Source organism: Temnothorax longispinosus, chromosome 1 (assembly GCF_030848805.1).
Source record: "Temnothorax longispinosus isolate EJ_2023e chromosome 1, Tlon_JGU_v1, whole genome shotgun sequence".
Lineage (NCBI taxonomy): Eukaryota > Metazoa > Arthropoda > Insecta > Hymenoptera > Formicidae > Temnothorax > Temnothorax longispinosus.
In genome coordinates this window covers 11,301,412-11,328,106 of record NC_092358.1, presented here as the reverse complement: position 1 = coordinate 11,328,106, position 26,695 = coordinate 11,301,412, and the positions used below count along the sequence as shown (strand labels likewise).

The window sequence follows — 26,695 nt, the reverse complement described above, 5'->3', positions numbered from 1 at the left end:
TGAAAATAAGCGAGTTCGTCGTACCGCGGCAAGCATTTCTACACGATATATATTTGTCGCGCTTTCACAATCAAATCACGCTCGCGATGCCGTAATTGTTTATATCGCATTCGCGAAGCCGGCGAACCGAGTTCACCCTATAATGTCGTTGCGTCAAAACGAATAAACGTTGTTATAAATAGAGACCGGATCACGGTGCCGTTTTCCCCATTCCAAGCGCGTGCTAGCAGCTGTGAGAAGAAGTACCCTCTACACCGTGCGGTGTAGCGGTGTAACGTAGCAAATATATTTATTTATTTATTTATATAATTATTCTCACGGCGCTCGGCCGCTAGCACGCGCTTGGAGTGGGGAAAACGGCAACGCAATACGGTCTCTACTAGTTATAAATTACAAGTTATAAAAACAGAGGCTACGTAAATCCACGAATAATCTACATTGAAAAATCACGGTGGAACTTTCAAGTGTGCTGATCGCTCGAATAAAAACTGATCGCGTCGGAAAACTGATTTTATAATTCAAAAGAATCGCCCATAGAGAATGTAAATTGAAATTAACGGATACGGCAATTAAACGGGAACGATTTTTGTCGCGAGGCGGGCGATTCAGAGCGGCTTCGTGCCGAGTTTATACTCGGTATCCGTGACATTAAGGATAGTTAGTAACGCGCGCGCAAACTTTATTCAAACGAGGTTTGTTACATTTTCGAAGGCGCTCGCTTAATCACAACGGAATTACGTAAAGAGGATGAAACTCTTAGGGTAAGAACTGCGACAGCTGCGCGAATAACTTCCGTCAGCCTGTTGCACGCCTCGCACCCTCACCGGGATGGCAGAAAAAAGGATCGATACCCCTCTGTCGACAAGGTGATAGAAATTTCAGAGGCGCTCGACCGTAACTTGATATTTCTTATCACGGTTGCAAGCTTCATCTTAAATAATCTATCGCGTTGATAAAGTCGGCTTGTACTGCCCGAGCCAGAATGGACATCTATAAAACTAGAAGTTAGTCGTATACACGTATAGTAATGACAGTTAATTAATACCTATTATCAAATTTTACATATGAGAATGACAGTAACAGTTGCTAAAATGCGCTAATGCGTTCACCAAAACAGAATTAGTGTTATATTAATGTTGTTTAATATGTATAACTATTATATAATTCTATGTATTATATATTTATTATATAATTTTATAAACGTAACATTTATATCATTATTATATTACAGATTATATAGTATATATTAATAAAAAATGTAATTACCATATACATGTTCGAGTTATCCTAATTATCCTGGTACACCGATTATATGTATAGGTATGAGTTTTCTTGTTAAGATGCTAAAGAAAATCTCGTATTGATCACCGTACAGGATTCACCGAACAGGTTCTCGCACTTTTCTCTCTCTCTTCCGTAATTACCTCATATATAAACCGCGTGCTCTATAAAACATGTATCCGCCGGCCGCATCCCAATTTTTTATTCAAAGCACTTTGCGACTTTGCCGCTCCTGAAAACTTCCCCGGCACGTACCACGTTCCACGTTCGCGACGGCGGAAGTTAGCCTTCCGTTTGGGCTCTCACTTAAAACTTATAAATGCAATCCGGTCATGATGTTTGCCCGTCGATGACTTTTCCACTGGCGCTCCTCTTCGGTATCTGAAGATTATTGACCCGACCGCGCGCGCGGCGGTGGGATGTATTCCAAGTCTTTCCAACTTTTCCTCTGGAAATTCTATTTCCTCCAAAAATGATTTCACTTCTTCCCCCTCGTCTCTCTCGTCTTTCGGTCGAATCGCGGAGAGCGATGGCGAACGGGGAAAACGCTTTAAACCACCCAGAGATTTCTTCCGGTGAAAAATCTCCGGATTTTTAATTCAACCTACGACCCAGAGAGTTGCATCGGTAAAGCTATGCATGTGACTCTTCTAGCTGGCGGAAGGTAGTTTTTCAAAACGCCATCCTGGTTTCTTTCTCATTTATATCTTTATAACAGTAAAATACAATTACTGTTTATTTCATGAAAAAGACTAATTTTAGAATTATTCTTCGACAAAATATACGTGCCTAGTGTCTATATTTCATGCGTTCAAAATTTACTTAAAAATATTTTAATGCGGCCGCATTTTACGTGATGCGCATTTCTGAAAGAACTTATTTATATCTCTAAAAACCTGTATAAAAAATTTAAAACTAATTTTCTCGTAGAGGTAAGTGATTCATGTTATCTCGATTTTTGCGCGTGTTGAGAGAGACACATTTTCACCGTCATTTGCATCGTATTATTTTGAATACGAGTGGACGGTACTAATCGACCTCTTTCCAACGTTTGCTTGAAACTAACTGCAGTAGCGTCTCGCGGCGAGTGCGGTGTTTGTTTATTGGCAGTTCGCGAATTTCATCGGGCTTTTAGGTCGCGTTTACACACGAAAACTGGGCACAAAGTTCAGTAACGGGCACGTGCGAAGGAATCGATGTCGCTGCATTCGTATGCATGCGCCGTTAGCGAGCGAACTGCATCCCGGAGTGTGCTGGGGGTGATGTGTGTTTACACGCTGTTATAAAGCACGACCGGCGAGATACCGGACGGGGCGCACTCATTCGAATTCTCGAGAATTGCATCGTAGGGTAAGTTTGATATCGAAGGTTTGCACAAGAATGTTTGAGTGTTTTTCGGCATGGGCTTCGATTTTTTATATAATATTCTCCTTCGATTTCCTGTAGCTACATATAAGTAGAATAAAACCATTACGACATTGTCTTACACACTCAAAAAACAACTATTTTAATAAACCGCCAATTTCTTTACTATTCCTACAAAATACTATAAATATAACCGCGCCTCAAGAAAAACACGACAATCGCTCTGATATACACATAAGTGACGACACGAATTGATTATCTTGTAAGTGACTCTTCTCTTTTCATCGTGCGTTCCATCGAATTCGTGATCGGTTTCATTCAGCGTTCAGACGCAGTATAGACGCGAAGTTTATACGCGAGGGGAACGAATATCTTCAATTTTCTTACGGCTGGATAACATTCGCTTCACGGCGTGCAGCGATAAAATAAAAATCGGCTTAGCGCGCGGGAGTAACGACGGACTTCCGTGTAGCCATCGCCGGTCGCATTTATCAGTCGGCTATTTCATTTCGGTAAACACGCGCGCCGCATCCGTAATCCTTTAAAGTAATATCGGTACATCCGCGTTACATCGGATTTGCTGAAATTGATTTACAACGCCCCGGATGCACGTACGTCGCGGTCGGTGCAACTGTTTGCGCCGAGTCGCTAAATAACTAGTAAAAGTTGATACACGCACATGCACTGCACACGTAAAAGATTTCTGACAATGACATATATTCGATGTGGAAGCGAATCGTTACACATCACGCGGCAAGATAAGATATATGCGAAATATCTCCCGAAACGTTAATTTCCCGTAAAAAAAAGTAAACGAGAATGAAAGCTTTATCCCAGGTAGCTCATATTAGTTTCATATACGTTTTTTTAAACGTATACATAGTTTCATAACCGTAAAGAACCATTAAGAAATGTTTGAACAAAAATGTTTTTGAAACCATAATTTAAGAAACGTATTTTTTACGTTTCTACGGTTAACAAAAATACCTATTTGTTAAATTTTTCCTTTCAAAATTATAATTTGCTTTATCTATATATATATAATAGCTTTAATAGCCTTTTTTGAAATATTTAAATTTATGTTGCACTAATTATTGCACAAAATAAATCATTTTATCTATGCACATATATCCACTTATTTACTTAAATATATCCACTTATTTACTTAAATTAATTTTGTCCTACCGGTCTTAATCTATTTGTCATCGGACAAATCTGAACTTAGAAAACTTCCAACAGTTGCAAAATAAACGTTTCTACTGAACGTGGCCATTGAAAGAACATTTATACGTGTGTTCCGTTTTGAAAAATCCTTCCTGAACTGGTGCACATCAGTAATACAAAGTTAGAGTGAGACAAGTATATTTTGTGTCACTTTAACTTATTGCACGAATGTACACCAGTTCAGGAATTTTTTCGAAAAAGAATATACGTCATAGATGGTATATGCATAAAGCTTCTAGAACATTCTCACGCATGTCTCAAAGACGTCATAAACACGTTCAAAAGACGTGAAAAGTAGGAATTTTAAATGTCTTTATCTAAAATGTCTTTATCATTAAAACAAAACGTTTCTATAATAGTTTTTTAAACGTTATTTTATCAGAAAAGAAACGGTCCATCGAACGTTTTTCGAATGGACATTTTTACTCATGAGTAACGTTTCTAGAAATCGGTTATAAAACGTTTCGGAAAAACGCTTATAAAACATTTTTGAAACTTGTATGTGCTACCTGCCATGGGTGTGTACATATACGCAGATAGGTATATTTTTTTAGTTGTGAGTTGTAAAATTTAAAATTGACGCATTTGGATATTAGAATATTGTATTTTTTTAACATCATTTCTCGTGCATATATGTGCATACACGCAACGCAACAGACCAGGAAAATTTATTCCACAATGACAGTTCGATTGTTGCGCGTATTATACGTGACGTATATTTCCGCTACGATTTTTATCATACAGAGAGAGTCCGACGTGTTGTTCATTGGCACGTATACGCGTAATCCGCCGGAATATATTCCGGTCCCGGATGCTCTCCATCCGGTTCGCTTCTTCAATGAGAGAAAGGAGTGAGAATAAAAAAGAGGAATATTGACAGAGAAAGAGAGAGAGAGAGAGAGAGAGAGAGAGAGAGATACACAACAAGCAGAAAAAAAATGGAAATTTATTGAAACGGTTGTCCAAAGCGGCGGTTTCGCTCACTCGTCGACAACTCGTATGCTTTTCGGCTTACGTAAAATTGAATTCACCGGAAAATTTTACACCGACCATGCTATTGCATTTCCAATTTTCAGTGCTTTCCAGTTTTTAAACTACGAGAGAGAGAGAGAGAGAGAGAGAGAGAGAGAGAGAGAGAGAAAGGGAGGAGGGAAAGAAAGAAAGAGAGAAATTTACTCGACTTTATATATATAGTGCGCCATAACTTTCTTGGTTCTTTTTTTTGCCATCCGCCTTTGATCGACTTCCATCTTACGAAGATGATATTCCGCAGGATCCATCGGTTTATGATGATCTGATAGCGACTGAGGGATCCTCTCGTATGATGATACGAGCTTCGAGCTTCATTCCCCGTTCCCATCCGCGAACCTGTCGCATTTCCGAGCTGACGACGCGACAAGAATTTGACAGTCACATCGAGCATATTGCACGTTTCCGGGTCGCACGCATTATTAGAATATGGATCAGATTATCTGGCATATGTAACACGCTTGTGAATATCGAAGCAGACAGTGTGAAAATTCTGAGCGGGAACAAAATTCTATAACGAAAATACCGAATAAATCTAAAAACTATTAATCTCAATATATCAACGCTTCAATAAAAAAATTGTTGTTACAAACTATAAATATTGATATTTAATTGTGTCTCTTGTATATACAATACTTACATATACTCAGCTTTATTTGCACACGCATTGTCCCAAATATTCTGGGACACCCTGTATTTGTAATGATTACTACTTCTACATTAATACATATTAATAATGTGTTGCACTTATTTGTATTTATACTAATATAAGTTAATAATATTCAATGTTATGTTATGCTAAATTATATAAATCTTAGAATTTAGAGGACCTAGACCGAGACCAATAATATATATAGTTATCAAATTCTGTATATTTCTGTATAAGTTTATGAGGTCATCATAAAGAAAATTAATAAATAACAACGATATAAATGTTAGATTAAAAGCTCTGCCAATGAAAGAATTATATGTATACAAATAGATTTTCGTAAAGAGATCTATTATAGTAATTAATTACATACAAGCAATTATCCCATTCTCGAAAGTCATTTGCATGTCGATTGTCATATGCTGTACTGTACCTCGTTAGCATATTCGGTTACACTTCGGTTATTTCGACGATTTTATAACGGCCACTAATAAAAAATACGCTTGCGGATACGTTTTCGAAATTCGAAAAATATTCGGAGATATGACAATTATTTGATTAGTATTCACGATATAAAATGCATCGAAATTTACGTAGTATAAATTTACGTAACCCTGGCAGCACTGGCGATATAAATTTTCAACAGAACATCGGCGGAAATATTGGCTTCAACGCATTAATAAAAACTATACTTTTGATAGTTCATGTTTTATTAATGGTCGTCACTGTAATTAGCCTTATTACGACAAAATTCCTGTTATTGCGCTGCGATTTTCCGCTTTAAATGCCTGCGACACAATCGGTTAATCGGCTAATAGTAATTCGACAAAATTATCCAAACACGCGACCCACATTCTGACGTTCCGAGGTACTCCAATGCATTTTGATAAACTCCAGTTACTGCTTCTGATTGACAATCAAATTTGATGCAATAAACTATATGATAGCACAACTCCCGTAGAGCTGTAATCTCGGTTAAATAAATTATCCCACTCTGTTTATATCGGTCACCAGTGCCAAAAACAGTTTACATCGCAATGGAAATTAACGATTAACAATTCTACGATGGCGAATCGATTTTATAATACAGGGTGCGCCGCGCCGTTCCAAAATCGCGTGGGCATAAACGCGCCCACGGGGCATCTGACAAAAGACGAACGGCGCAAAGCTTTCCCCCGATAAGCTCGATTGCATCCGGAGAATGTCGCGGAGACGCGGTACATGATTAATCACTTTCCGACATCTCTTTTGCGCGTTCCCGACCACGCTCGCATCCATTCGACAGACGCTGCATTTTGATACTTCGGGAAAATTTATTCGGAATTTCGGCCCGCCGCGGCGCCGCACCGCATCGCTGGAAGGTCTGATGATCGACGAACCCGCACGCAAGTACTGTTGGAAGCGGAGTGCGTCGAATAGATTGAAATGCTTAACCGCGGTTGGGCGGAACATCAAAGCTTTACAGCTTTGTTTCCGCGGCTACCTCCCCGCCGCGGTAGCGAAAGAGAGACAGAAAAAGGCAACGAAGGGATGAGGAAATATAGAGGAAAGGGAACGCATATCTAACCGTACGCGCGAGGAAGAAGATGGAGTGATACTACACCGTCGCGTCGGAGGAAGGACTGCGGCAGGATATACGATACGATCGAGAGAAAGAGGCAGAGAGAGAGAAAGAGGGAGAGAAAGGAAGAGGAAGATAGGAGAGAGCGCCGCATCACCGAATACGAATCGATTTGAATCGTCGAGCCAGCTTCTACAGACGTCCGTTTTACCCTGTCTATATTGCGTTCGCAAGAACGACGGAAACATCCCGAAGAAATTCTCACATCGAATGCACTACGACACCTATTGTTAGTTGTACGTCCACATAGTTTCGAGGGAATGCGAGCAATCTCTTGAAACTGATTAAAAGTTTTCGCGTTTTTTTCACCTTTAACACGGCTGTTAAATATTTTACTATATTTTTGTTAATTTGAAAAACAGAGTTCCATGGATTGAAAATTACTAAAACTTAGATATCTGACAAATCTCCTCATTTTTTACAATTCTTAAATCGCGATTATAAATCTCTCTCTCTCTCTCTCTTTCTCTCTCTCTCTCTCTCTCTCTCTCTCTCTCTCTCTCTCTCTCTCTCTTTCTTCTTGGCGTGGAAATGTTCAGGGTGCATCATGACTTGTCCCCTGCTTATATCTCTGAGATTTTCACCGATCCTGACTCCTTAGTTAGGCGTTCTTCACGTCTGGCGCAACCACATTCTTTCCATGTCCCCATCCATAGAACGGAAGCGTACCATAAGTCCTTTCATCTTGCTGGCGTCTACTTCTGGAACTCGCTTCCCGATGAAGTAGTAACAGCAACGTCTGTCGCCGTCTTTAAGAGCAAGCTTTACAACCATCTTTTCTCTCTCGAGTGTAATACTGTTTGAGTCTCATTGCCCCTCCTGCCATGCATGATCAGATTAGGAGTGTCGACTGATTTTACGTCATATTAGTTCTTATATTTCTGTTTTGCTATTTTAGTTTTATGATATTCTTTTGTTATTTCAGTTCGTTATGTTATGCGTTAAGGTATTCTTTAGTTTTTAAGTATTTTTATTTTTATTTTATTTTCGTTCGCATTACTTTATTTTTGTTTTTATTTTTATTTTTATTTCGTTCTCACTATTTTATTTTTTTATTCTTTGTATTATGATACACTTTTTCTGTTGTAATTCACTATTAGCCTAAAGTCCAGACTATGGCTTAAAATAAACCAATCAATCAATCAATCAATCAATCTCTCTCTCTCTCTCTCTCTCTCTCTCTCTCTCTCTCTCTCTCTCTCTCTCTCTCTCTCTCTCTCTCTCTCTCTCTCTCTCTCTCTCGCACTTGTATGTATATTTTGCCACAAAACACACCAATCATCGTTTTCTTAAAAATGTTATTCTGCAATCTCTTTCATCTTTTGTTATTTGTTTATTAATTTTTTCTATTATAATTGTATTTTTATAAATATTTTTCTTTATATAATCCTTTTTAATCAGGGCATATTTTTAATTTTCGCTCCAAGCTTCAAGTACATAGGTAATTTTAATTGTAATCCGCATGTTATAATCTCACGCGCGCGACAAGCATTCTTTTTTCTTATTTTAATGCAACGGCGATTCGTCGTGTTGACTGTCGACGTGTACGCCAAAATCCATGTAGCACGTCTCGTAACTTTAAACATTCTATTTTTGTTTATACTGCGCTAAGAAAAAAATGTGAAACTCGTAGCTACAATTACGATACGCTGCGCGTTCGCGCGGGCATCAAATTTTTCAACAAATTTCAGGTCGCCAAATATTACGGTGGACTAGTCGCGGAACTCGCGGAAAATTCGCAAAAGCACGCGCACGTTGAAATGTCAAGCTTTGTCGTTTTTTATTTTATTTTATTTTGTTAGATTCATTTGGAGCGCGCATTCCGAAATGCCGGAAATATAAGAAAGACAAAGCTTCGCGCGTAAAAAAAGATTTCTTCTGGCGCATATTAGTTGCTTTCCATTTACACTCAAGTGATATGAGTCACTCAGTTATGTGAGTATCTTATACTCAGGTAAGATATGTCATTTTGTATTTATTTTGGTATTTATTTTGGACAAAGCTATCGCATATAATAATACAGGTTCATATAGCCTCACTTTTAATGTGAGTCTATTAGATTCATTAAAGCACATGGTCTCAATTGTGGATAAAAACTCAGTTGAATCTCACTTGCCAGCATGCAAAAAGAACGTGCATTCAACTGAGTTATGACGTCACAAGTGAGAATTATTTGAGTTTTGATGTAAATGGAAAGCAACTATTAATTCATTTCGCGCGGGAAGCGCGAATTTGCGGTGGCGTAAACTTATGCGAATATAAATGAAAAAGTAATGCACCTCCTTGTTGGATGCGCAAGGGCTGAATTTTGCACGGGCGACGGTATGCGGCGAAGGAGTGAGTAATTATACAGTAGCCACTGTGGTCCGTTCTGGAATTTAGTATACATGCACCGCACGAGCGCGTTTCGCAAAAACAGTTTAAAGTAATTGAAAACGACGAATGTGGGAATATCAACAAAGCGAGAAAAGCCAACGATATTTTATCATTAATAATAAAATTACGCGCGTACGATTACGTTTTGTTAAACGCGAATCAGATTTAACGTGTCTTGTCGTCGGATTCGGGCCGCTTTTCCCTGAAAATGTGTGCGCATTATCAACCGTGCATTTATGAGTTACAACACCGATATAAACATTGCCAGTTCGAGTCGGCTCGAAGCGAAGCGTCGATAAAGGAGATGAGAGAACAGATCCATTTCGCACGCGCGCGCGCGCTGTTTAATCCGCGAACATTGCAGGGAAATTCTCATGTCGCGTCGGGCGAGCGTCAGTCGGAAAATGGTAATCGGCGAGCGAGTTGGAGCACACTCGGCGTCATAATGACACGCTAGCTGCCGTCCCGCTTCACTCCGTTCTTCTCCCCGTCATCCCCCCCCCCCCGGGCTTTTCACTGTTTTTATCGAGGAATTGGCACCGAACGAACAGTGCAGACAACTGAGAGGACATTCTAACCGTCCGTCCGTTCTCATTGCCGCGAGGCGTCTCCAAGTTTGTTCGAGTTTAATTGAGCTTGAAAGTTTTCCGACTTGTTGTCCGGATCCACCTTCTCGATACCTCCATCTTTTGCCACCCCTCGTCTTACCCCGTATTACAAACTTCGTCTCGGCGCCCGTCCTGAAAAGTCCGATCGCCACGTTCTCGCGAATGCAAAAAAAAATCGCTCGAATCTCTCTCGATTCACGGTGAAATACGAGTGCCGAAATGTTTGACGTTTCAGTTGATACATCCAGATGAACAAACTTTATCGATCTCTCGGTGTCGTATTTGAATAAAATTTTATTAACAATTCGCCGCGCGGACGAAAGCTTGTCCGTAAATTCACCATGTATTTAGCGATGTGGGCAATTTAGATTAGCAACCGTGGTTGATCTGCGGTTTAAATGTCAGGGCCAACGTTAACGATACATTGCCCGCGTCCATTAATGATGCGGGACGGGGTGTCTGTGGGGAGTGGCGAGCGTGATAAATCAATCGCTCTCGCGGCCAAGTTTGACAGGTACATTACCCGTTGTGTTACACATGTTTTCTCAGCGCGTGGCGATCCGACATACGCCCATTATCGAATTGCGCCGATCGCGGAAATTGGATCGCGATCGTAAAACATGTTGGCTGGCGAATAACTAATAGCCATTTAGCGTCTTGAGAGGAGAGAGAGAGAGAGAGAGAGAGAGAGAGAGAGAAGGGGGGAGGGAAGAAGAGGATGATTATTCCCGAACGCGACGCAACGAGAGAGATAGCATTAATTAAAACAGTGAGAGCGAAAATAAAACGCAGTCGATCGACCGATGCAAAAACGCTTGAATAATTCAGCACCGAAATGTCACGGACGGATAAGCTTTATCGCTTCGCGCGCACTGGAATAAATTAATTCGGGATCAATTAAAGTCGCGCTGAATTGCGACGCGCCGCGCGCCGCGCCGGATCGGCCAGTGTACAATCTTTAACGCGAGTTCTGTTTTTCTCGCATATCCGCGATCACTGCGATCTCGAGCCGGCCATAAATTTTCGGCCAATCAAACGGTCAATCCTTTTCTCCTTATTTCCATAAAATGCGTAAAACTACGCTCTTTTCGCAACTAAAAAATTTTCTAGTTTTTTTTCAGATTCCTAATTTAATTTTGCACACATAGTATCGCAAACTTTATTTCCCCAAGGAGAGACCCGCCGCGCGACCGCGACGAGTTTTTCGAACTCTGTTACGCGCAATTGCAACTAGTGAATTCCGTTGGTTCACCAAGTCAATTGTTCGGGCACACTTTCAAATTCAGACAATGGGTCCGAGCCCAGCGAGAAACTCATTAAACGAATCCATTTATATAAGCAATTTGAGTGCGCGAGGAAAATGGCATTCGCGAGCCCCGGAATCAAACCGCGCGGATAAACCGTATAAATATTATTCACCGTCAACGATAATTACGCTCCATTCACGGCACGCCGTCGAAATTACTTTAACTACGCGATTGTCATGTAAACTTTGTGATTGCGCACTTCGGCGCGTAACGCGCGAGAGAGCGCGCGCGGACGGCTCTTAATTCACCGCTTGTCTTACAATATACCGTGCATTCCGTACTCGCGATTATTTTATTATTTTACGTCGATGTTTACCCATAACGACCAGATGTTGTCGATCCGGACATCGTCAAAGGTCTCGGAATCGATTGTCGTACCCACAACTCGCGAATTTCCATATTTTCATTGCTGCTTGCACCACACACCCGTCAACCGCAACGGCTGTTTTGAAAAAAAGAGAGCGGAAAAAAAGGACATTAAATTTACCCGCCGCTGCCAAACGTCGACAAAACGCATTTTACCGTTAATATCGCTCTATATACTCTATACGTGACACGTGCGTATATGTACCGCGAGCAGCTCGTTCGACTCTCAGTCGAAAGCAGGTGCGCGTAAATTTATCGCCACGGCATCGCCATTAAATCGCCTCGCCATTAAATCGACCGCTAGATATCTCTTTCCGACTATGCTTTGCACTTTGGAGCGCGCAACGCCTATCAGCTACCCTGCGCCGATCGGTTTCCCGACGCGAGACACGCAGCTTTCCAGCGGCTTTAAAAACTGAACGAACGAACGCGCGCAGGTGTCACCATCTCAATTATTTGCGCGCTTTTCCCGTGTCGAGCGATTTACTCTCGTAGAGCGTATCACTGGATCGCCGTCTCGCTTCTTCTCGCGCGATTCTCGCTGAGATAAAAATAGTCGATGTATAATAAAGCAGAAAATGACTTCTTCGCTGTTGAAATCAGCATATTTCGATATCGGCATTGATGAGCAAATAACGTCATTTAGAATTGCTTTGGACTGTCATTTTATTGAATTCGACATAACATTAAAGGTATAATATTTGCTCTCTCCCTCTCTCTCTCTCTCTCTCTCTCTCTCTCTCTCTCTCTCTCTCTCTCATTAATGTAGGATTTATTAATTCGCGTGGACTCGCCGCGAAAACGTGATGTGAATACCGTTTAAATCCGGAATTCAGCAAATATTTAAAATACTCGACGAGAGTACGCGCTCTTTACTAACGGTAAACGTGATCATCAGTTTTAATCGCTATCAGGGTAACACGTTAAAACATGTCAGTGCCTGCTGGCCGTATCCCACGTTCCCAATTTTTCCGTTGCGAAATGCAATGAAGTGGATATTTATCGATAAACGAAGGGATGATTGAACGATCAAAATATTTCATCAAAGTCATGCGAGTCGCAGTTATACTTGTATAATATTTACAATTTCATTTATACCAAATATTAATATGTCATTCAATATGTCACTCAAATCTATGTGTGTGTGTGTGTTTGTGTGCATTTGTGCATGTCCAAGTTCATAGAGTCTTTACCTTCATTCCCGACTCGTTCTAATGATACAACCAACCGACCGTTGCTTGTTATATATGCATGTAACTTTTCCTTTTTGCAATAGACAGAGAAAGTCGTTTGCGCGAAAAAAACATGGATATATCGGTTATAGAATCTTGTTTATTATTTTTTTGCCCAAGGACATTTGCCGCACGCCATTGACATTTTTATTTTAAAAAGTTAGAAATAAAAGAATGAATCCCGCGTATAAACATTTCAAAAAGCATTTTAAAAACGACATACATTTATAAAAAAAAAAAAAACAAAAAAAAAAAATTTTGCTTTACCGATTAGAACAACTTGAACGTGCCAAAATCGATAATGTTGACTTTACACCCTTCTGTTGCTTGAGTATCGAAATATCAATTTCGCCTTTCAGGGCGTTTTAATTGCAAAGTAGCTAGAGAGCACCGTCTGCTAATATCTGTTATTATTTTATTATTAATCACGTAAAACTTTCGAAAGGGGTAGTCCGATTACACTTACAGCATAATCACCGTGGCCCGTGACATCGAACGACCGTAGCTCCAGCCCTCGTTACCGTCAAGACATAACAGAATTACCATCGATTCTCCGTAGTTGCTTTTAATTAATGCTATTAATGAACTCAGGGCTAACCGTCGAACACGCTCGGACTATTCGGCCGGTCCGCGTCGCGCTAGACCGGCATGGTAGTGTCATCACGCGAGTTTGATTGTTCAACGGGAAATTGCGAATTCCATATTTATGACGCGCTTGGCTGAGAGCTCCGTTCGGGAACTTTTAAATAATGCAGACGGCTATTTCTATTTCGTGCAAGTCTTCCGTGGCGAGTTCAGGCTTCGTCTACTCCGGCGAGAGATTTTTTCCTTTTTAGAAGCGTCGCGATCACAAGACTTCCTGAAAACCGACGACGATGACATATGAAAGTTTTAGGCGTTCTGAGCCGATGGCGTACAGCGTATCGCGATAGATGTATAGCTCGGGCTCGAAATATTTTGCGACAGATTCTTTAAATGGCATACGAAGGTCGAGACGAGATGTAGAACGACGAGCAATGTTATCCCCGCGGCACCGAGAAACATAGAATAGAATTAATAACTTATTTAAGCCTCTCATATTTGCCATCGTTGTTGAAATTCCTCGCTCGGCTCTACGATCTCTCAACCCCCCCCCCCATCATCTGTCGCTTCGCTTTGTCTCGACCTTTCTCGTCCGACCTTTTATTTGCGCGAATTCAAATTACGTCGAGCGCGGCTTTTTGCAGTTTGCGCCCAGACGAGGATGCTATTGCCCTTGGAAGATGAGATAAACGCCAGGCCGATAAATTCCATTTTACCCTCTTCTTTATCCTCTCCCCCTCCTCCGCCGGGTTTCGCGACCCCGAAATCCTCTGCTGTCGTTCCACGCGCCTCTAGTCCTTCCATCTTCGTCGGATGATACTACTTGATTATACGATAACAACGGATCGGCTGTGTTTAACTTTCGGGTCGGCAAGAGAAAATGAGATTCCCGATTGCCGACGTCGTCGGATTTATGTTACGTCCGCGACGATATCTCTCGCTGTCCGTGCCGTGCCTCGTTCTGTCTTACCGTGAATCTTGTTACCGATAATTACGAGCGTTCCCTTCGTTAGCCAAACATTTTCCTGCGCTCACAGATTTTCATTCGGCAAAATTGTCCTCCAAGACCGAGCTCGCAAATGAGATACGCAGCGATTAAGAGAAATATAGAAACAGACGTATAGATGCTTGTTGAAAAAATAATTGAGATTACAAGCAAAGCTGCATTTATTCGTTTCAGTGACAGCCACGAGAAAACTTAAAAAGTGTGTAAATTAGAAACTTGCAGAAGCTTTATAAGCAAAAAATTATGAAGAAGCAATGTGCAAGTTTCTAATTTGCACACTTTTTTTATTTATTTTTTATAAAATAGACAATAAATAAAAAAACTAAATTTGAATACAAATTTGACATTTTCTGGGAAAGAGGATTGATAGAGGGCCAGCTCAGTAGCACAGGTGGGGTTTTACAATCGCGCAATGTCAACCCGATGTTGGCTTTAGGAGTTCAGATGCTGCAGTATATGCAGTATTTTTTAAGTATTAACACTTACAGATTCTTTTTATTGTCACGAGATTATATAATAAGAATTTTAATAATAAGAATTTTAATTTGACAAAATCCTTAATAATAGCTTTTAATACGTAAGAGAGCATGAAAGTTAAATTATTTCAAAAAGACGATATAATTTAGATTAAGCTTTAATTTTAATATAAGAAAAGACACACGTAAGACAGTAACAAGAAGACATATAAATCTTGCCGATTTGAGCGGTATTGACAGCAAATTGTGAGTTATCAAGAAATCTGTCAAGAAATAATAATGCTCACGACATGGGTAACCGCTTATGTATATACAATTTGTATATACTACTTATTTCTAATTCTGAAAAAAACCGCGTCTCGCTAAAGTCGTTTGAAAAATTAATATCATAAAAGCGGGCACTTTTTTTCCTGGCGCTATTCGGGAGCGGAATATACCGCGCGGATTTCGACCGCGTTCCTGCGAACACTCCACTCCGGATAAAGAGCCGTTAGGAAAATATTAACTCTACACAATAAACATTTTATTTACTCGTTGCCCGGCTGCGCCAACACGAGCGTATGCGTTCAAAAGAAAAGTTTCATTGTGACTATATTGCCGATTGTGTTATTTTTTCCGAAACTTGTTTTCCACTTGCACGTTTGCTGCCCGTCGCTGCTTTCCACCGTTGAAACAGTTATGATAAATTGGATAAATAACTGTCGATAATGAAATTAACAAAGTGACATGTTAAAAGGAGACGTTGAGAGTTCAACACGGTTGAACTCTTTGACGGCGTAAGTTAATATTATATCTATCGGTCTTTAATAACTATTAGGATATACATAATTATAAATCGAACGTTTCGACTCCGCTTTGAGTTATCTTTAGCCATGCGGTAACAATTAAATCAAAATCATCTCACGTTTTGCCGGCGAGAAATAAGTGAGTAACTTCAAAAGTTGATAGTCTAGAAATAGCGTAATTTTCCAAGCGAGGAAATCCAAGTAAAACTTAGCTAATGATCATAGTTTATTATATGATCGAAGTTAAAATGATAGTAATAACTTGAACAAAAAGAGAAGTGAAGTCACTTACCCACCAGCTCAGAGAACGTGAGAATAAGCATTGAAGCTGCGGTAAAAAACATCGAGAAGCAATACAAATTGTAAGTAGAGAACGCCGTTACAATTGAGACAATGATACACTTAAAAGACAATCCTGATTCCAAATAACAACCGTCTCGTCCGACTGTCCAACCAACTCTCACTACACAATTTAAACGGTATTGTAGGTGAAGGTTTAAGAGTAGGAAGAATTTAAAATTGATGACAAAGACAATACTAAAATCAAATTCAACGATTAAATCATGAGTAAATTAATAAATAAACAATTTAAAATAATGACCGGAGTGAAATTAAAAACACTAAAAAATGACGACAATTAAGTGACAATAATGGGCGAGGTTTACAATTTACTTAAAATTGAGACGTATACATGGTGTAGATATTCAATGTCTGATTGTAAATTAAGACCATTCTTCTGAAGTTGAATGTGCGTCATTTCGGAAATCAAACGTTTTGATAAAAATTTTTCATTGTCTAGCATTTTAACATTCTCGCAATTAAATTCATGTTTGCAGTTAATTCTGTGTGTTCTGTGATGACAGAAGAAATGGGTGTGTGTTCTCTCGAATATGGTAATAATGTTGAAATTCTGGTTTTAAGTATAATATCATCGTTCGTCTCACATAGAATGCGTTGCAATCCTTGCAGAATATTTTATAAACGTTTTTTTTTTAATTGATTGTCAGAAAATCTTTATGGGCCTTGATAAAGCCTTTAAGTTTATTGAAACTAAAATAAAATCTGGCATCGATATCTTTGATAATGCTCTTGAATTTTTCCGAAATAGTAGGACATACGGTATCGTGAACCAAGGTAGCTTGATTTCAGTTCATTAAAAAGAGACCATTATTTTATTATTAATTATGTCATGTATAAAATTCAAGAGATAGTCGTTATGTAGCGAAGTTTCAATTAATTATCAGACTGAGAACGTCCAATTTATAATTATGTATCCTTATAGGTAGTATTTAAAGGATCGATATAACTTACACATCGTCAACCGCATTGAACTTTCAAAGCTTCCTTTTTACTCAGTTATTTATTTATGTGTTATTTAGTTATGATAAAGCTATATATATGTTATCACTAATTATTCCAGCGAAAATATTTGCTAGTATTAATTGCTCTATATAAATCGGTTAATAAATTTTATGTCCCGAATGTCCCATTTTCTCGATAATGTTTACAATCAATTTTATTCGTGGTCCGTTATAAGAGCGACAATATTAAAATTTATAGAATAGCTCGACGTTACGCCACAGAACCAACATTTATTCAAGCTATCATGAGCGCAATTATTGCGAGAAATTCGTAAACAATAAATAATTTGATTAAGTAGACATAAAATGTACAGTCAATCTTTTTTTTAGCAAATTGTTGTTGGAGGTTATGCTATGTTCGATACCAAAAAAGTGATTTGTTTACGCGAAGACACGAGAGACGTTTTTACGATGGAAAAATACGCAGACAATGGAATAAAACATTGAATTCGTTATAGTCGCGAGAAGAGAATCTAAATGTATACGGCACGTAAATCGATTAGCCGAGTTTAGCTTTTGAAAAAAAACGCGAAAATTATAAAAGCATCGATAAAATACGAACACGCGCGCAGTACGCGTTTCTTTCTATTTTCGTTTCGCGATATAAATCGTGCGAATGTTCTAAAAGTAGCTGCGTCGCAAAATTAATTCAAAATATTTCAAACCAAGTAAAATCTAATTATAATTTTAATAATAATTTCTAATTTAATTTTAATTTAATAATGTAATTCGTATGGCGAGACCCCGTTAGTTTTCGCTTTTTTTCATCACACAATTGTATTTTTGTATTAAAATTGTATTTTTGTCTCGGTGTAACGAGCGGAAAAAAGAGGACGTGCGTCACTCGCGTCACCTTCGCACCTCAACGTCACGAGCGTGATCGCGCGAGAGCCGTTCGATCGTGAATTATGCGCCGTTGAGAAATTGTTTGCGGTTACCGGGGTTGACACGCGACGCCCCGGCCGTGTTCATGACATGTATTCGAAGATGACGCGAAGGGACACAAAATTTGTTATCGCGTCACAGGGGAGGCCATTCGCGAAGCCGAACGGCCGCGACCGTCGCGTCGCTTTTCATTTCTCTCCCTTTCTCCCTCGCAGTCTCTTCTCTCTCGTGCAACTGCATCGACCGCACAGGAGGCGAGAGAGCGAAATACCGTCTCGACGATTTTTATGAACGGGTAGTTTTTGGCGCGAATAAAACACCGTGCGATGAACCTCCGCAGTGAAACGGAAAAAAATTATTCATACGCCTTCCCAAAAATAAAAAGGAAAACTTTGCGCGCAGAATTCGACGGAGGACCGTTTGACTTGTGATGCAGTTTGACTCTTCTATTTTTTATTTTGTTTGTCGATACACATTGATCGACCAATAATTGATGCGCCCGACGAGAATTCCGGTTATTTATTAATGCCTAGGACAGATATGTATTTATGAATATAAATAGTAACATAAATATAACAAATAGTTCAGTAAAAAGAAAACAAGACATACACTAATGTGTAGAACTACAAAATAAAGTGGTCACTTAACATTGATGATCATTCATTGGGGTAAGCTTCATTCGCAGCTATAAAATGGGCACAATTGGTAGCTGCCAATAATAAAATATGCAAACGCACCGCGTATTTCAAATTATATTTACGGGGAGCCGCGTATTTGTGCGCGCGCGTGTGTACATTTCAACTTCGAGATGATTTATCGCGAATGGCTTTCCAACAATTCGACGGGTTCGACGATTCTTTCTCGCTCGCTTCCCCTTTTCAGCTTCCGTCAAATTGGTCACGATGGAAAAAAACCACAAAAGAAAGAGGCCGCCCGCGTTCGCTCGTAAGATATTATCGCGTGTGGCAGTGTACGAATCGTTTAACTTTTGAAACCTGCGATAAATAATTTTTTTTATTAATATCAGCTTTCGCCGTCGGTGATAAGAACGTGGATCCGTGCGCGAAATTTTTGCAAAACTGAATGATTGCCGCCTGCAAATGTCGAGAACGAGATATCGATCTTTATCGTGTATAATAAAAGGTTCAGAATAGAACAACCTGGTTTACGACGATACGTAATTATAGCACGTATATCATTAGACACGCAGACTGATTTTACGTGATAATCTTATAACAATTTGCGGAATACAGTACTCGCCTTTTAATTCACCGTGTTACGAGGCCGTGACCCATTTGTCCCGCGCGGCGCGCACGTGAAAATTATCGAACGTAAAGCAAACGCGGAGAATAGTTATGTATACCGTCATACTGCGCCCCGTCGCTCCCTGTCTCCCTCCGGGGAGATTAGAGCCGATTACCCCACGAAATGCGTACGCGTTATCAGGCGCAGCCTCAGGTGTGTTGCAGCTACTTCACGTTAAGTCGGTCTTGTCACGCGACATGGTCTACGTATGTCATCGGTAATTGCGTGGATTTAATGTCAGTAAATGCCACGGCGCCGAATATCAATCTCACCGCAAATGCGGTTGCCATGTTAATCAGGCTAATATTAAAGCTGCATTGTGTAATTAACACTCTTGCTGATGAAAGGTGTTGAACCGTTTTATATCCTCGCGCGAATTGACGAGCTCATTCGTGAAAACGAGTTGAAATTTGGATAAAAATCGTTAAAATTTAAATTATTAAATCGAACGAAAGAAAGTATCTCACGAGCGACTGAAAATCCGAGAATTCGCCGAAAAGACGAAATTTCAAATTTGATTGGTACATCAGCGACAGAGGGAATTCGTGTGGACGATCGATCTCGGTGGACGTTCGGGAAAGCGTTACGCTCGGTCTATCAAAATCACGATCTCAAAGCTTTGCGGCCGGTTTTAAAAACGCGAAGGAAAAGAATTGTTGACAAAACGGCCCGCCAGAGGAATACTCGGCAAACGTTGTCGTTTGTCGTTTGCGAACTATTTGAGACGTAACTACGCGTACATACACGGGCGAAAGAGTCTCCATGAGACCGTTAACGGTCGAGAGCCGTTAGACTCTCGTTCGATTCCCTCTCTTCTCTTTCGCTCTTTCCCCCTGGTGCTTTTCTCATTATTCGCGGGTAATCGTATCCGCGGCGCAATCGCACGCGACCGGGTCCGTATAATCGAGACCCAAACTCGCAGTTTCGCCGAGTGGCTGTTTCGCCAGAAGCCCACAAACCGTGCGTGAACACGCGCATTTACCTTTTTGCACCTACAAGCAATTACGTTGATCCAACGATTATATTCTAATGATCCTTTTTTTCTTATACCTCCCCCCTTTCTATACAGTAAAAGTATTAAAGTCAACGACAACGATCTTGATCGACAAAAATAATCTATTATTTTTTCTCACGAAATTACATAATATTTTCAGTTTCATTTGGCAAACACACGACTAATCGCATTTGCATCAATCTAATGCGTTACTTATATAATAGCTAGAATTTATATATCTCTATCCTGGGATTTATATCTCTCACGTCGGGATAATCGAAAAACTCCGTTCGCAAATATGGCAGACGGCGCGAAAACAGTTCGGAGGAAGTTTCCGGTTAGCTGAAACTTACCGTTGATATTCGTCTTCACTTAAGCCAATCTCTAACTCTCACCCCCTTTCTCTCTCTCTTTTTGTCGCAGTGGCTCGGTCTGGGCATCATGGCAGTGGGCGTCTGGGCATGGACCGAAAAGGACACCTTCAACAACCTGTCCCGCCTCACGAACGTCGCACTCGATCCAGCATTTATCCTCATTCTAGTCGGTGAGTATCAGAGCTTTTTTTTCTCTTTTTCTTCCTTTCTCTCTTCTGCTCATTTCGCGACTCTCAGAGACGCACGGAGAGTTATAATGGCTCTCTTCGAGTGGTACTGAACTAAACTTTAATTTTAGGATTTTCTACAAAAATGTTCTTAGGAAATCCTAATTATAAATACGTACGATACAAACAATGCTTTACTTCAATGAAGAGTGACAGAGATTTTAACTCATTTCGTGAAATTATTATTGCAATATATTGGTCGCTTAAAAATATCAAACATTTGAAGAAATTACATCGGGACCATTAATTAAATTAATGCATGAATAGAACAGATTTTTAATTAAAAGCGCTAACTTTTAAAAATTATTTCTTTAAATCTTCAAGTATAAATTCCAAATAAGAGATATATTTGTCATATCTAATTTTTCAATTCAGAAAAATGTAAAACAATATTAGCAGCATAAAGTGATTTTTGTGACAGAGAATGAAAATGAACTGTAATAAAAGAAGGAAACTACTCCCCATAATGCACCGACTGATCATAGTAAGAATCGTAGTTTTCCGACATTTGGTGCTTTCCCTTGGCGGGGTGTCGGCGATAGCAATTTTTCCTCTCAGGACTGCCTGCAAAGGGGCTATCGTTTCCGTCGGCGGAACCATTTCGCACGACCGCGCGGCCATAACTTGATTTCTGTATTAACGCCACTCGGGTGGTCTCGTAATGGTTGCCCGAAGGACGACATTCGTTCTAATTCGTCCGCGATATTTCGCGCGCTTCCTTCACGCGGAAGTCGCGTAATGCGCCGACCGACAATATAGCGCGGATTTGTAATTTGGATAAGATCGGAGAATTGTAGCTTACCTCTCCGAGAAACGAAGCTCGGCGCGAACCGGAAATTAAGGTGTCTGCATAGTCGTAAATTTTTCGAATAGTTTAAGTTCTCCGAGAGAAACAAATTTGTTAAAAACCGCATACTTTCTAACTTTTTTTTTCTCTCTCTCTCTTTTTTTTGCTCTTCGGACTCGGTAAAAAGAATCCGTCAAAGTTAAGGTCGCGAATTCCGGAACGTCCTATAGATGCCTTTCGGAAACGAGGAATTTAAGGGAGCGACATAACGTAGAAACAGGACTATTTACCATTTCCACTTCTTATAATCATTCAACCGAGACTCGTAGCAGATAGAGATATACATATAGCCATGCCGCGGTGCTTTGAAATTCAGCCTCTGTCTGAAGTTGAAATTCAATATCTCATTGTCTTACATTATTTAGGCACGCGCTCTGCGCTTCGCTTTTCAGAGACCTCTGTACAATTGCGTACGTTGGAGATTTGAAAAATTTTCATCTCGATAGTCTGATTTATGGAACGCTTCTTTCCTAATGCGTTAGAGGGCTAATAGTAAAAAATTAATGTGGTACAAGTAATAGGAAATTTATTCGTTTTAATTATTTTGGAAAAGAGAGAGGCAAGAAAGACGACGTCCTACGTGTTATTATAACAAGAAAGAACTTTGAATTATTCTTTTAGCGCTCTACGAGACGCGCTTATTATGATACCGTAAATAGCCTTTTATGTTCGCGGATGTTAGTAATTTTATTCATTCACAACTGACAATTAACAATTACATACAATTTTTTTCTTTCCGCGAGCGGATATAGTTTCATTTACCAAGTAAACATTTATCAAAACGTTTCATGGAGCGTGTTTGCAACATAATAAGCCCATTTCAATTAACAGAAAGAGCGCATCAAACGAAGTGAGAATGAAAGAATGAGAAAAAGAAAGAGAGAGAGAGAGAGAAGAAATAATCGGTAGTTTCCCGGGTGAATCGCTCTCTTGTAAACGTAAACCATGGGGTAAATTAGGTAGAATGATGGAATGAAAAATAATGTCGGAGTCGTATAATCATAATGTATAAATGATACCACGTGCGTCCTCACCGAATACGAGGTTTTACGAATCGGAGTCCCAAAGGCAACGACACAATTCCCTCGCCACGAGGGTGGAAGATAAGCTACGTACACGCGACATTACCGGCCATTACAGGGTGCGTTTTGCGCGAGAGGAAAGAGCTTTTTGTCGGCCGCGATCCTGACAACCTATTTTCCCGTGATGCACGCGGTCATTAGGGTGTACGAAGTACGTGCCAGTATTGGTGCAAAGTGAATACAGAGATTTCTCGTGAATAAGTTTGAATCGAGTTTTATGCTAACACTGAAAAGTATATCATTGTTTTAAACGTCGAAGGATAAGCAATTTTTCCTACGATATCTCCGAACCTATCAGATCCCGATCTTTGTCGAAAAGCACTCAATATCCAATTTTCGTCGAAGAACTATAAATATTGAAGCACGGAAACTTGCCAGGAATTCTGCAGGAGAGCCAGCGGAACACTAATTAAAATGGATACGGCGGATACGGAAGGGTTAAGGGCGCACTGACAGAAAGCGCGTTCGCTGCGTCCCCCTCGATACGTTTCCATTAACCACCACAGACTCTCTCTCCGTTTCGCGACGCGAATGTAATATTCCGTCGGCTATATAATACACGTGCTCTACCGGCAAATAGACGCAGATTGCGCGCTGCGGCTCTTCCGTTCTCTCTCCCTCCTCCTCCTCTCTCTCTCTCTCTCTCTCTCTCTCTCTCTCTCTCTTCTTCTAACAGGGTGCCAAAGTTTTAATTGGATACGAGGTGGCAGTAAGGCGACGGACATAAAATTAGGACGAGGTCTGGGTCCGATTTATTTCGCCGGTCCTCTGGGTTGCTGTTCTCTTCCCCGTTACGGACATCACGTTTCCGGACGTAGAGGATGACATTCCGAGACTCCGCTGTTGCGGGACGTGACGCTATATGAATCGAATTCGGAATTACACACCGGGTGTGTACACGTGGATTCCCGGAGATTCCGCGCGCGCGCTTTCGAAGCGGTCACCCGCACGCGGTTTCGCCGAGCCGTAATATCGAGAATGCTTCCGGGAATGTGCCCGGCGACCGAATTCAAGCCGGTATACGATGGGCTGGCCTGTGGTACGGCGTGGTTCTCTGCGGGACGTCGCGGCGGCCCAAATCGAATTTGCACGTGATCCGGTATAGGTACACCGGAAGAACAACGGTACGCAGGAGACCGCTCGAGTACGAAAGTGGGGGCCGATTTGCGGGGGCTCATCCATTTGTTTGCCCCGTGTCCGTGGAAACAATCCCCTCGAAGTTCGAAGGGGACGGCGACAAGAGGCCAGCGCGTTCGTTCTATCGTCGCCTTAGTCGAATTCACTAGTAGTAGTAGGAGGAGGAAGAGAAGGAGGAGGAGTACTTACTTCAATTGTTCGTTTGACACTATTGAAAGATATTCGCGCTAAATTTTTGTTGAAAATTATACCACATTAAAGATAAAGAGAGAGGAAGGAAGGATAATAATATATCAGATGTAGGTACAGAACTAGTTCGCTCCTTTATCGCGCTGCTCCTGTTTCGTGAAGATAAATGTACTCGGTTAATTTTGTTATTCATCGTACCATTGTAATGCAACCTAAGCGTTATTAGTTTAATATTTACCGTACAAAACGATATTTGCGCTAATATTTAATTCCGTAGAGCCGAAGTGAGCGGCGAACTATCCCATTGTTTAACTTCGAGCCATTAAACGTTTGTTCAGCACGGTAGTATTTGAAATTACGAATTTTCGCTGCAGCTGATCAAACGTCAATAGAGCGCCCCTGGCTGAAAATTTTAATATAACTGTATGTAACGTAAAAGAAAATTTGTCAAAAAAAATGTTAGGCCGTCATTCAAGCGGCATTTTCATCGAAGTAATCGACGTCTCCTCATTATGTGTACCTTGTGTACTTAGGAAAGCGACGCGCGCTTGTTAATTATTTCGTACTTGCGTAGCATACTCCATCGACTTGAGCCTGGCTTTTCGATTATCTCATGCTCCAATTACTTGCATTTACTTTGACGAGTAACTCTACCTCTTCCGGCTTGCGCTTAATTTAGCGGAACGGTTACCAGATAAATAACAACAATTTAGACTTATAGCTGCACTATTTGAAAGTTAAGGGGATCCTATAGCGACGGCCGAACTTCCTCGATGTCGATAATGTCAACATTTCTAATCCTGTTTTCTCTATATCTGTCCTTGTCTAACGAGAGGCATCTGTCCTTGTTTGATTGCTGCGCCATCACTCGCTACACGCAATACTGCTTATCCCATCAACCTGAATGTTCTTTTGCACATATAAAAGTTAAACACACTAATCTTGTTTTCTAGGCTTTCAATCTTAGTTCTAATTGCACGATATTGTTCTGAAATGTTTTCCCTATGTCCCAGCGTATCTCATTTTGTATATATATAACCTGCAGTATTTTTGTATAAGCAAATATTGTCGTCAGTGATAGCTCTATATGCTCAAATTTTTAATTTTTTTTTGTTTTTTATGTAAAGTTGACCAGACGGAACTACATTTTTGTACATACTTCAATTCTGTAAAAGAATTTTGCAATTCCGTAAAGCCAGTTAAAAGTTTAATGCATTTAACTAAATGTCGGTAACGACTGCCACTATAGGATTCCCTTAACGCTTAGAACAAAAATTGCATTGTATCGCAGATATTCTAAACCATTTGTTTTATCCGTCGCAACACACATCTGCCATTTAGCAAAATTAATCTAAGTTTGACAATTATTTTACAAAATTTTCTACAATATACATCTATATAAATATTTTATATAATTTCACCTTTGCACAAAATTAATCCATGCTTTTTAAAGTTTATCAATCCCAATGCAAAGCTCGTTTGGAAAATACGCTTTTGGAAATCCGCCTAAAACTATTAGCGCTGCCGCCTGCCAAAATCGCGCAGCATTCCAGATAAATCGTAACTTGTGCAAAGAGAAACACTAAATCCTGGATTATGTTTGTTTTCCGCGCTTAAATAAATGCGATCGCAATTGAGTGCTGCGTTTTGATTTCCACCCGTGTATACACCTGTCTTGAACGTCATCGCGAATTCAAATGCTCTCCATGAAACATCCATAATTTTGCGTGCCACAAGTTAAACCTAAATTAATTGCAAGAAACCGGATCTAATTAAAATCACGCTACAAAAGAATTGACTTCAAATTTTGTTCGCGGAATACGAAGAAAAGCACGAAAGACCTGGATTACTCTGTATATGTATCCTCTCTTTTTAGTCAACGAAAACCTAAAATCGAAACAGATATTATCGGCTCACACTCTCTCGCCGTTATATTCGCGTGTCGCGAGGTGAGATCAAACGTATGCGTTCCTCTATCATGCAATTTTATTACCATACGACATAAAGCAACGTTGCGATATTGCAAGAGCGGCAAAGCTCTTTCGTCTACCATTGGCCCACGCCTGCCATTGCTTCCTTTACGAAACATTGATTGCGTGCCAAATATTATAATCCAAATACGAGCTGAGTTGTAGCGTGAATAAAACGTCTTTATAGTAAACATAAGTATATATATATTTTTTTATAGCAACAATTGCAATAATGGCTAATCAAAAAATTCATATAATTTAAAATAGATTTCGTTTATGTGGTTAACGTACAAAAATGCCTCGTAATAGCCTTATCCTGGTATAAAAATTTTCCAACTGCACTTTCAAGTATATACACGTTTCTACATTCGCACTTTTCGTTTTTCTTCATCGAGTTTTTCGTCCGAGCGCAAAGCG

The 26,695-nt window shown here is 40.1% G+C and overlaps 1 protein-coding gene and 1 pseudogene across 3 annotated transcripts in view; one reads left to right on the top strand and one right to left on the bottom strand.

Moving 5' to 3' along the window:
- The window catches only part of LOC139823365 (lipase 3-like), a 167,654-nt pseudogene that overhangs the window by 78,854 nt on the left and 62,105 nt on the right, over window positions 1-26,695 (bottom strand).
- Window positions 1-26,695, top strand: part of Tsp26a (Tetraspanin 26A) — a 116,236-nt gene that overhangs the window by 68,304 nt on the left and 21,237 nt on the right. For all 3 annotated transcript variants that reach the window (XM_071795518.1, XM_071795594.1, XM_071795640.1), the window contains exon 2: window positions 20,876-20,996. In XM_071795518.1, the coding sequence (XP_071651619.1) occupies window positions 20,876-20,996 (121 nt within the window). The remainder of the gene's footprint in view (window positions 1-20,875; window positions 20,997-26,695) is intronic.